Source organism: Topomyia yanbarensis, chromosome 2, assembly GCF_030247195.1.
Source record: "Topomyia yanbarensis strain Yona2022 chromosome 2, ASM3024719v1, whole genome shotgun sequence".
NCBI classification, from domain to species: Eukaryota; Metazoa; Arthropoda; class Insecta; order Diptera; family Culicidae; genus Topomyia; species Topomyia yanbarensis.
The window spans coordinates 333641274-333653286 of NC_080671.1; the positions used below are offsets into that span (position 1 = coordinate 333641274).

A 12013-nucleotide genomic window follows, 5' to 3' on the forward strand; every position below is an offset into this window, starting at 1 on the left:
TGTCGGATGCATAAGAAAAGATTTTTTTAGCGCTTGATGATGGTATGTATGTTTGAAGTTAAAAATGTATGTCGATATTCAACCTTTTTTCAATATTTTTAATCTAAAAATTATTCATCATGAGAGGAATTATTTCTTGGTTTAGCCGAAAATGTTGCCCGTTTCGATTATTCGAAATTGGAACAATTACATAAGTGTGTATCAGACTGCCCAGCAAAATTCGAAATGAATTTTTATTTCGAAACTGGGTGGGACAGTTAGTCAACCCGGTACGGTCAGGAGGACAGTTGGGTAATAAAGTGTGTTTCGTCAATTTCAAGTCAACTCCAACTTGATGCTTTTTACCTAGCATTAACAATACGAACGCAGATATTCTGAACTACCACTAAGCATGAGAGAGTAATTGGCTGAAGAAGGACAGTCTACGGACAACTTCAGGAATCAGGAATCAGTAGCGTCTGGCTCAAATGGCACGTTCCCCATGTTGATCGGAGATTTGTGCCGTGCCAAGAATCGTCTTTTCATCATTCTCCTGATGGGAAGGATTGGGGAAGTGGTAAGGTTAGGGGTAAGCAAAACGACACAGAACAATTAAAACAGAGCATTCTACACCCCCGGAGTGATGCTGAACGATCTGCAAGTGCTACAATAGCAGGAATAAAACTTCCAACCCCAGGAGGGATTTAGAACCCTTATTCAAACAGTGAGCGGATATATCAACACCCCCGAGGGGATATTGAGATAACAGAACGACAACACCCGCGAAGAGATATTGTCATTCAAATACGGCTAAAAACTATAGCTCTTTACCACACTGGGTTAGGAACAAAAGCATATCCTTAAATTTCAGCTCTCTGTACATAGGTTCATCTATGTATGGAGAACCAAAAATTCGGATACGCAATTGCATTAATACAGGGCAATTGCATATCAAATGATATGATGTTCCGTAATCGGATTCACAAAGATCACATGAATAATACTCAGCGCGCTGAATAGTAGCCACGTGATAATTGAGTTTGCAATGTCCAGTCAGTGCCCTGACCAGAATACTGCAGTTGTACTTGGAAAAATGCAACAAATTTCTTGACATTTTCGGACTCACATCCTTTAGAAAAGTCTTTGTTTGAACGCAAGTTTGCAAGCTACGCCAATGGTTGGCATGTTCGAATGCACCCCAAGAGCGAATCTTGTGCTTTATCCAACTTATCGACAGTGGTAGAACTAATTCTGGACCAACGAAATCAGTCGCAGCGCCAGCTCTAGCCAATTTCGATCTCGAATCTGCCGAACTAAATGCTTTAAGGGCAGCCTGACTGTCAGAGCAAAAATAGATTCTTTTACCGCAAATTCCAATTGTTGAAGTGCGGATTGAACGCCACACAGAATTGCAAAGATTTCTGCTTGGAATATGCGAACAAGCGAATGAGATTGGTTTAATCTCATCTCATGACAATAGACACCAGCACCGGCTCGGCCCTCCAACAAAGAACCGTCAGTATAACAAACTACGTATTCTTCAAGTTGCCGCTCCATCCAGCCAGACAGCCATTCCTCGCGAAGAGGAATTCTCACATTGAAAGTTTTAAAAGGAAAACTACATGTGAGTGTAAGGTCACTGGAAGCAAGTGTACATTCATCCCAAGTAACCATTTGGGGCCACAGTCTTGTGTGGCTAGTTACACGATCTATTGGGTTACTGTTCCAGAGCCCTGTAATCTTAAGACGGTATGCACAAGAAAGTACTTCTTGTTTCAGAAACACATGTAGTGGTTTTATGTTCAAGAGTGCCTCGAGAGCAGCAGTAGGTGTTGTCGAGAACGCACCAGTCATCGCCATCAAGACCATCCTCTGAAGATGGTTTAACTTTGATTGGATTGTCATGACTTCTCCCTTCTGCCACCAAACAAGGCACCCGTATGCCAGTATTGGTCTAACAATTGTTGTGTAGATCCACTGAATATACTTAGGTTTGAGTCTCCGAGATTTGCCGAAGGCCTGTCTACATTGGTCAAAGGCCATGCAAGCTTTCTTGATCCTGAAATCGATGTGAGCTGTCCAATTAAGTTTTGAGTCAAGAATTACCCCAACGTACTTAACTTGATCTTCGACAATAATTTCAGAGTCAAAAAACTGCAATGGACGAGCCCCGGTTGTAATCCTTCGTTGCGTGAAAAGCATCATTGATATTTTATTTGGATTAACTGATAGTCCAACATGAAGACACCACTGCTCAACAACACATAAGGCTTGTTGCATCAACTCAAAAAGTGTGTTAATGCAAATACCGGTGATCGTTATATGATAATCATCGGTGAAACCATACGTTGGAAACCCAAGCTCATTTAGTTTTCTCAACAAGCTATCGGCGACAAGGTTCCATAGAAGTGGTGACAACACATCACCTTGAGGACATCCGCAGACACTCAGTTTCCTTATCTCTACTTGTCTTAACGATGAGCACAGATGTCGGTTGCTAAGCATTGCGTGTATCCAGTTCGTGATATAAGAAAGTACTCCATGACCTCGTGCTGCTTCCAAAATGGATTCGAAAGACACGTTGTCAAAAGCACCTTCGATATCGAGAAAAACTCCTAAACTTGATTGTTTTTGTGAAAAGGCTTTTTCAATGTTGTAGACAACATTGTGTAACAGGGTGGTAATAGACTTCCCCCGCTGATATGCATGTTGCATTGCATGCAGCGGGAACTCGCCCAAGCTACCATCCCGAATGTAGTGGTCGATTAAACGTTCCACTGATTTGAGAAGGAAGGAGGTCAGACTGATCAGTCTAAAGCTCTTTGCCTCCTCATAAGTGACGCGGCCACCTTTGGGAATGAATTTGACAGGTATTTCCCGCCACGCTAATGGAATGTATTCTGTTGCAAGACTACAAGAAAGAACCTTTTTCAAAATATGCTTGAAGCGTTCATATCCTTTTTGTACTAGAACTGGAATAATCCCGTCCTTTCCCGCAGACTTATACGGAGCAAAACTTTCAATCGCCCATTGGAACGATTCGGTTGTCACAATTCCACGAGCAAATTCCCAAGAATCAGAACCACCTGAAAAGAAATCAGTGGCAGTCGTCAGTGATGGCTCCATACAACCTGGAAAGTGTGTGTCAAAAAGACAGTTAGTACTACATCTTCGTCAGACGAGTATTCACCATTAGCAGTTCTAATGGAACTGACATGAAAGTCTTTCGATTTCGAAAGTAACTTATTTAATCTACTAGTCTCGTTGAGACTTGAGACATTTGTGCAGAGGCTTTTCCAACCACTTCGCTCAGAGGATCGAAGGGCATTTCTGTATGCTTTGAGAGCCAACCTAAATGCTTCCGACTCGTCCCTGCGTCTGCGATTCCTAGCTCTTCTACATAACTTTTTGAGCCGAACAAGTTCGGTATTCCACCAAGGTGTTCCTCTAGAAGCACGCATAACTGGAAGCGTATGCTGCTACTATGAGTGAGCTTGTTTTATCTACGACCTCATCCAAATCACTTGCAGATTCAATCGTCGGAAGATACCCATGAAACCTAGTCGCCAAGCTCTCTTCGTAGAGGTCCCAGTTCGTAGATTTGGGATTACGATAGGTGACTATATCGAGCTCGTTTGGCACGAACCAGTTTGTCAGCTCATGCGTAATACTGTCAGAGCAGAGAGTTGCATCTAACATCTCCTCTCTGCCAGCTCGTGCAAATGTTGAGCGGTTTCCTGCATTAAGAATGTGCAGATTTGTAGTACTTAAGTATTCCATTGATTCGGTGCCTCTCAAATTGATATCTGAGCTGCCCCAAATTATGTGGTGGGAATTTGCATCACTGCCGATTATGAGAGGAAACCCATTTCTGCCACAATATGATACAACCATTTTGAAATCATCAGAACGTGATGGTTCATTATGCGGCAAATATGCCTAACAATAGACGTATTTCTTGTTTATGTTGTCAACAGTCATATTTACCGTGACAGTACAAAGATCACGAGTTGTGAGGTCCGATATAAAACAAGCGTCAATAGCACTATTCGCAAGTATACATGCACGAGGCATTTCACAAGGATTTGTCATGCCATTTTTGTTGAAAGCTACGAAGACGGGGTTAAGTAGCTTTCCAACATAGAAGTTTCCTTTATGGAAATACGGTTTTTGAACCAAAGCTATGGAAGCTTTTCTTTCCTGCATAAGGTGAGAAAGATTCGCAGTTGCTGTACGTTTATGCTGAAGATTAATTTGTGCTACTCTAACCATATTCGATTACAGCACTACACATTTCATCATTAGCACTTGTTGTACAGCAACTAGAAGATACCAAACACGTTGGCTTATAATCGCATATAGCGAACCCCGAAATGGGTATTAGGGGCATGACCATCATTTGAATCTCACGATTTGCGAAGAAACGAACGTCCACTGTGTCAGAGATTCGCATAACACAGCAAGGGTAAGACCCACGATACTCCGTGCGCGACTGACATATTTTAGTCTTGCCACCCATTCAGTCCTCGGCACGGAGTAACACCTTGACTTGAGGACTCCTGTTTTCAGTCGTCTCCTACGACATGGGAACAGGAACCCAGTGGATCAATTCTTGGTTGACATACTTCAACCCGCCGGATGCCACACGGCCTCTAGGCTGGTTTTGTCCGGAGAAAGATAATAGAGTTATCAACCTCCTAGCGGACCACAGCCGGCAAAACCATACAGTCTACGGACAACTTGCTTAATTTCATGAAAAAAGTGCGTCTCCCAAAAAAGCTCAAGAATGCGGCCATCGCGGGAAGAAATTAGAATAGAGCCTTTAAACATCTACAAACAATCTATACACATACCTCATAGCCAGAAATCATGTACAGGAACTGCGGCAACACTTCCCAGTGCATCATCAGCTGATCGGGACCAACTGGGTGGCAAGAATATATCTCCACAGGGCAAGCAGACTTTGCCTTATTTTCATGAGTGCGCCCGTACTTATAACTTAGCGCAAGATCACACAACGATCGCCGCCTTCTACCATCACGATCTCGAACGGGGATTTCACTAAGCTGTTTCCGAATGACTTGCTTGACTCGTGTTGGCCGCTGCTTTGATAATTGTGCCGAACTAACCGATAACATTGATTCCAGCTTAGCCTTACACTCAACCGTCCGTTGGTTTTCTGCACTCGGGTCTGTTATCGAACGTCTCTTCTTTGATTGCTCCACACTACTGTCGTCCGTTACTCTTAACATAGCTGCACTTGGACGAGCACTACTGTGGGGTGCAGTAGGATCGTCTGCAAAACTTAACGTACGCACACGTACACTAGAAGATACCTGATCCTTCAAGCCGATAGATCTTCTTGGTGGTTGATCATTCTCGGTTAATTTCATCATTCCGGCTCTTGGCGGCAACTCATTCAAGAGTGCTTGATTGGTATCGGAAGCTCTACGGTCTTCAATGGCTTCTCCCGGGAAACTAGAAGGTTTGCTAAGGATAGACATTCTTCGGCCTTCACTAGCGTTAGCTATAGAAATCGAAGTAAGTTTCGGTTGTAGTGGATCTTCCCGACTAGATTTTCTTGGAAAAGATGACTTACGGGGTTCGATGTCTTCACCCGTGGAATGCTCTCGCGTTGGGATATCAACGGTAGTTTGGCCTGGCTGAAATTCGTTTTCAACAACTTTACTTATACGGGAAGCACCGAGACGTTCGACGGCTTCTGTCGTGATTTCCGAAGTTCGCTTTCGTATGCCAACCTGCACAGGATCCATTGGAGTTAGCGATTTTTTTCGATGGACGTCATCAATTAGTTGGCCGACTGGTGCTGTAGTTATGATTTGTTCGTAGTCTATCTGGCCCAGAGATTTTCTTGGAACAGGTAGGACCTGAGCGTGTCCCGCGGGTTGTGGTCTTTCTGAAACATCTATTGGTCGAGAAATGCCATAGCGTTCAACAACACTTGAAATGCGCTCGCGTAGTCCGGGATCCACTCGATCACGTCGACTTTCATCGACTACTTTCGAAGGCTCATGGTAAACAGATTCCGGTATAGTTATGGGAACTTTCAATGCTGGTATCTTGGTAATCTCTTGAGGAGAGGATGCTCGCAGAGTTCCTGCAGTTTCTAGTATATTCAACAAAGCCGGAAGCAGCGTAGAAGAAGTTTGTACTGACACACAATGCAAGAGCGGAGGTTCTTGTGCACTAGTGGTACGTCTAGTAACACCGTCGGTTTGAGTTGATATCGTGGCAAGCAAAGCTTTCCTAGAATCAACGACAAGAGCTGGGGAATCTTTTCGAACACCTAACGTTGCTGTACTCATTCTTTCCAATTGAACCTGTCGATGAGGCTCGGAGCATATACTGGACAATCTCTGCTGTTCTGAAGGGCATTGCATAGCCGATACGAACTCTTCTCGTTTTCCGATAGTTACTGAATCGTCCGAGAGTCTTTTTTTCGTATCTAGAACAGCCACTTCAAATGGCAATTGCCTTACGGTTTCAACGGTTCCAGTTGGCCTAAGAACTCCTACAACTTTTTCGAATTCTTGGAAGGGGGGAGCATTTAGTAAAGTTTCTTGTGACTCGGCTGATGACCTCGTTAACATATTGTGTATTTCATCAAGCATCTGCAATCTTTCTTTTATGCTAGTAAGTTCACATTCAATCGAGGCAAATTGGGCGTCCTGTTCCTGGAATATCATGGAAATTCCACGTAATTGCACAACAATTGTTATATTTGATTGGAGAGCTTACCATTTGAACGGCGAATGCCTGGGAACTTACGGTACTTTCCACAGAATCACATTGAATGCATGCGTCTACGTAGTCGATCTCTGAAAAGATAAATACTTGAACGATGTTGCTCACTGGGTAGGCAATGCTAACTTACCTAACGCAATGTCTTCCTCCACAGTTTCGCGACTTTCTGGCACTTCGATTAGGTAATCATTTATAAGGCTACTTCCGGTTTGTATTATAGCGGAGTGTAGTTCATGAACCTTGCCTAGTTCTACTTTAGCCAATTTGTCTAATATAATTTTCATTGTCTCTCTCATCGGCTCGACAGACTCCTGGATGTAGTGCATGACTAGCTCCAAGTATCTGCTCAGAACTTCCTTTGCATCGCTACCGGTGTCTTCGGTACAGGAATCTCTAGATTCTGAAATGAGCTTGTCTTCTGGACTGTCATGGGTTTCTGGTAGTTTCAGTAGGATGCTATGAGTAGATTTTGTCAACGAATCACTTCCGGAGGTCTTGCCCATGTTATCTACCTGCGAGTTCAACAATACGCCCGACTCCTGATTTTGAGATTTATCCTGCGATGTTTCTGACAGCGTTGTCTTGCCTGCTTCATCCAACAAATTCTTGGCAATTGTTCCATGCGACTGAGCGTTGATACTTTGTCCGTCAATCAATTCAGCCTCGATGGCCTTAGTCGTTTCGATTTGCCGGAATTCATTGTCAAATGCATTCGATAATTTCTGTGTCTCCTTCACACGCTCTTCAACAGGTTTCTCTAGGCTGTGACTTGGCTCGATCATACGCGAATCAACGTTGCTGCTTTGTATGAAATCAACCAACTTATCCTTAATTGCTTTAACAGCCTGGGCCGAATCGTTGCGTAGAGGTTCATTCGCAGATGTATTCGATAACGCCTGTGCTACCTTCACGCATTCTTCAACCAGTTCATCTATGCTTTGACTTGGCACGATTGCATGAGAATCAACATTGACGTCTTGCATAAAATCATCCGATTTTGCCTTGATTCCCTTAACTGAATCGTTCTGCCACGATTCATTCCCGAATGATTTCAAGCGTTGCGTTCCACTCGAACCAGGTTGCTGATCGTCTTGATCCATATCATCGGACAATTTTCGTACCTCCTTCACACACTCCAACCGCGACTCAATTCCCGAACTCTCCCGCAAGTCAACCAGCCGGGCCTCAAAGAATAACCCTAGATTGTTTTGCTGGTCTCGAACACTTCCGCTCAACATTACATACTGGTCGGACTCTCTGCGTTCCAGATTTCCCGATGCTGATTCCAAGCGTAGATGAACTACGTCCGCAGAATTTTCCATCACCTTCAATTTTCCAGTTTCTTCAAGTAGTTTCGCGAATAGTGTCAACACCCGATCCTTAACGGCAGTCGATTCTTGCGAACTTTTCGCTAAAGAGCCTGAACGTTCACGATGCCATGACTCCGGAACGCCCAGAGAGTTCTCCAGAAACTTACGCAGCTCATCGATGGTTTCATTTAGGTGTTGCCGCTCCTTTTTCAGCTGCTGAGAAACATCCGGAGTAGTGTCGTCGTCCGGTACCTGAACCAGGTGAAACGATACGGACGGTTTCTGGCCTACCAAAGGTTCCGATCGAGCTTCCTCAGGTTCGTTGCTGAGAAAAGATTTCACCTTCATTCTCCAGCCAGTAATAATTTTCATCAGAGCCAAAAACAACGACTGGAACAGGGTCATATAGGGCAAAATGTTCACTTCCCGATTCCGGTCTTCGTTCAACAGATTGTGAACCTGCTGGACTACTTCGCGGGATTGAATGTCTCTTTCTATGGTAGGCGGAATAGGCGGTGGTTGCCGGTCTGTTAACAGTGTAGTTCCAGGGCTGCTTGAGACGCTGAGATCCACAGCCTCAGCGGGAACTGTTTTGAGAAGTTCCAAGAGGTCACCAAGGGCATAGGAGAGAGCTGATTCGTAGTGGATAAGTACTGTTAACAAAGCTTTACGAAGTGCTATCATGATTGAATTTTCAGGGAATTCGGAGTCTTCGTCGCAAATTAGTTCATCAAAGTATCTTCTCAACAAATCCCACGTGTTAAACTCCGTGTTCGTGGTCACTTCGTGGCGCGCTATATCCTGTAGAGCGTCCTGAATCTGGCTTATTATGGCTAGCGAATTTTCGTCCTCGACCGGTTTCATCAGTTGCTGTATTGTTGATCGAATTTTTCCGAGGACTGGTCTGTTAAGATATTCTACCGGCAGATCAACTTTTTCACTGTGAAATACCTGAGCTATGATCGACGCAATATCTTTCAAATCGGCATCGTTTAGCACATTGCTTATGATAAACTTTTCAATCCTCAATCGAATGGCTACGATCAAATCTTCAGCGTTATCTTTGGTCTGCTTTCTGCTCCAATTTTTACTATAGGTTTGAATGACAATGGATCCTCCGGAATAGCTCATTAGTCCAAGAATCTTATCATCGCTTTCGCGAACACTAATTTCAGAGTTAACCTTTTCTGAATTACCGCTTCTAATGGATCGGTCCAGTTCTTGTTTGATTTGTTCTACCTTCATGCTACGGATCTCATCGGAGTGTATTTGAACCAGCAACTTTTCGGACGGCTGCTGCACAAGATTCTTAAACAGATCCTTCATCGATTTGGTAATATCCTTTCGATCACCATCGACGGAAAAGTGATCAGTTGTCGTGGTGACCACCCCAGAAGATGCATTTGGGAAACTCAAAACTCCTATGATCTTGTTCCCTGATCTGCTAACAGTAATGTCTGGATCTATTGATAGTGTCTGTTCCATGATTTCCTCCTGGTTCAACATGGAATTTTCCAGAAAACTCCTCAGCCGATCGATTGGCTTTCGTTCCTCATCCTCATCACTCCCGGAGTGGCTTGCCGCAGCTTGAGACAGTGCCCGTGAAGATTGTACAAACAACGCCGATTCGTCGTCTTTGCTGAAAAATCCAACAAATGCTTCCGATCCCACTTCCTCATCGTCGAAATTATCTCTCGAATAAGTATGAACTACGATGGTGTCTACCGGTTGATACAAAATTTCCCCTAAAGTTTTCTGCAATCGCACTAGCAACGATTCTCGTGAAGACCCCTGAACCCTTCTCAGCACATCCTCCGTCAGTTCCAGCATCTTCCTAGAGGTTGCTCTGTGATCAGTCGGTGGCCTTCGAGAAGTCTGTGATTCGCTTATACCGGGATACTTCAAAATCACCATACTATCATCATTTTCCAGTAGTTCGTTAACCTCCCGTATACAATCCATCACTCCTAGCTGGCCACAGTTGCTACTCTTCGACAGTTGCATCAGTACCGTGCTGCTCGGGTCGATAATTGCTCCAACGGCATGGCCGCGAACATTACCCACTATCGACATCGACTGTCTCTTTCCCTCAATCACTGGTCGCGAACGGGTTTCCATACGTCGAGATGATGAATGCTCGTCCGGTAGTTCAATGATCGGAACCGAAAATATTGGCGGATCTCCCAACTCTTCTAGGGTCATTTCTTGCAGCTCATCCTCCTGCGTAGTAGATGTAGAAGCCTCCGTTTCGGTAGTTACCGACTCAGTCGAAAAACTCATCTCGGATTCAGTATCTTCCGCTGCTGTGACGTACGTCCCGTCATACAAAGTCGGTTGTACCGGTGCCGTATAAATATTGTGAATGATGGTCTCATCCGTGCTGGTTCTAGACTGGTGAAGCTCGGACACAATCTGGATTTTGCCGTCATCGAGCAGATCAATGAAGACTTGCTGTTGCTGTGGTCGAAGCTTTCGATTACGTTTCGGATTCGTCCGGCCTTGTGAACGACTCATTTTGCAAACTAGTAATTTTGCGCTGGGTTCAGGTCTAGACGATAGAATATTTTACGGAAATTTAAAGCAATCAATAATAATAGAAGACTTACGACAAAAGAAACGGTCCAAACTTGAATTTCCACTTTTAATTTTGACGCTATTTCATGGATATCCTGATCAGCAAAAAATATTTTGAACCAAATTTTCATTTCAAAAATCTCTAACCAAATCGAGCAAGCCTTGACTCTGCTGCCAAATCTCTTCTCGGCGTTTAACGAGATCATTTGAAATTTTTGTTCGAAATTCTTCAAATTTACGTAAGTTTATGTTTACTATCTATTGAAAAGACACCCCCATCGAACCCCATCTTCCAACTAGCAACGCTGTAATGAGCCGCTACTACGACGATAAAAGCGACAGCAGTTCGGCCTGCTCTCGCGAGCTGGAACTGGTGATTGACATTTTCGATGACGGCAAAATTCAGCTAGCTTCTCCTGATAATTGTGACGAACGTCGCGGTAGTTACGATTTGGAAATAGTTTATCCGGCGGAGCCTTCGTTGGAACATATTTTTGAGAGCGGTGACAGAAATAGAAATACATCGGAGCAGAACTTTCTTCAGGTATCCGACGCAAGCGATAGTGACTCGGATGTAGAGCGGGAACTGGTGGAAATGTGTCCCCGTAAATGCAAATGCTGTCCCATTGGTAGCGACGGCCCGGATGATATGGTGATGATGGAGGCGAACATTTTGGTGAAGATTCCTATAAAAAGGGAGTGCTTCGAACGATTGATAGGAGCTGCACGATCTTATCAGCTTGGTTTGAAGTGAAATAATAAAACAAAATAATTAATTCTTTCAATTATTCGCAAAAGTGGTTCAGATCAGCGTTATTTTTGCAGACATGCCACAGCCATTCTAATGACATCCGGCCCAGCTATAAGGGTTTAACGCATAAATTCTTGTTCTTGAGGACAATGGCGCTTAAATAGGTGTCAATACTTTTGCTTCGCTGGTTGTAATTATAATTTGTCTGTGTATTACACGTAGCGTTCAAAATAATTTTACTTCACCAAATCAGCTCACTGTTTCTGCTGCATATCTACTTCTGCTGCTTGGTGAGAAGGCAGTTAATCATTTCCGACTGGCCAGATCAACAACACTTGTCAGTCTACTTTCAAATCTCGTACAGAGCAGAAGCTTAACATTGCTTCGCTATAACTATCAGGAAGACTAGCAATCGATTCCACTGATCGCGATTTGTTACTTATACACTGAACAAACAGTATAGTTTCACAGCCTCTGTCTATGCAGGGAAATGTATCAGTCACAGAAAGAAGACGTCCGCATAACGGAAAATATATATCGACTGGTGTCAAGCAAACTGGTTTTAGTGCAGTACATGAGGTGGAACAGTTACTAGATTGTCGAGTGTGATTGGAACATGCTTGAGGACTGATTG

General features: G+C 43.8%; 2 protein-coding genes across 3 annotated transcripts in view; one reads left to right on the forward strand and one right to left on the reverse strand.

Annotated features, from left to right (window-relative positions):
- LOC131683955 (uncharacterized) overlaps positions 1-10753 on the reverse strand; it is a 378198-nt gene extending 367445 nt beyond the window's left edge. The window contains exons 1-5 of one of the 2 annotated variants that reach the window (XM_058966377.1): positions 10661-10753; positions 6875-10602; positions 6739-6818; positions 5579-6674; positions 4833-5506 (exon numbers count right to left, since the gene is read on the reverse strand). In XM_058966377.1, the coding sequence (XP_058822360.1) occupies positions 4833-5506; positions 5579-6674; positions 6739-6818; positions 6875-10568 (5544 nt within the window). In that variant the 5' untranslated portion in view covers positions 10569-10602; positions 10661-10753. Of the gene's footprint in view, positions 1-4832; positions 6675-6738; positions 6819-6874; positions 10603-10660 lie in introns of both variants that reach the window. The other variant, XM_058966375.1, reaches the window with a different exon arrangement.
- A 57-nt stretch (positions 10754-10810) lies between these two features.
- LOC131680596 (uncharacterized) lies at positions 10811-11382 on the forward strand. Its single transcript, XM_058961310.1, has 2 exons — positions 10811-10867; positions 10929-11382. Exon 2 carries the CDS (start codon positions 10939-10941, stop codon positions 11380-11382), a length of 444 nt encoding a protein of 147 aa, XP_058817293.1. The 5' UTR covers positions 10811-10867; positions 10929-10938.
- The last annotated feature ends 631 nt before the right edge of the window (positions 11383-12013 follow it).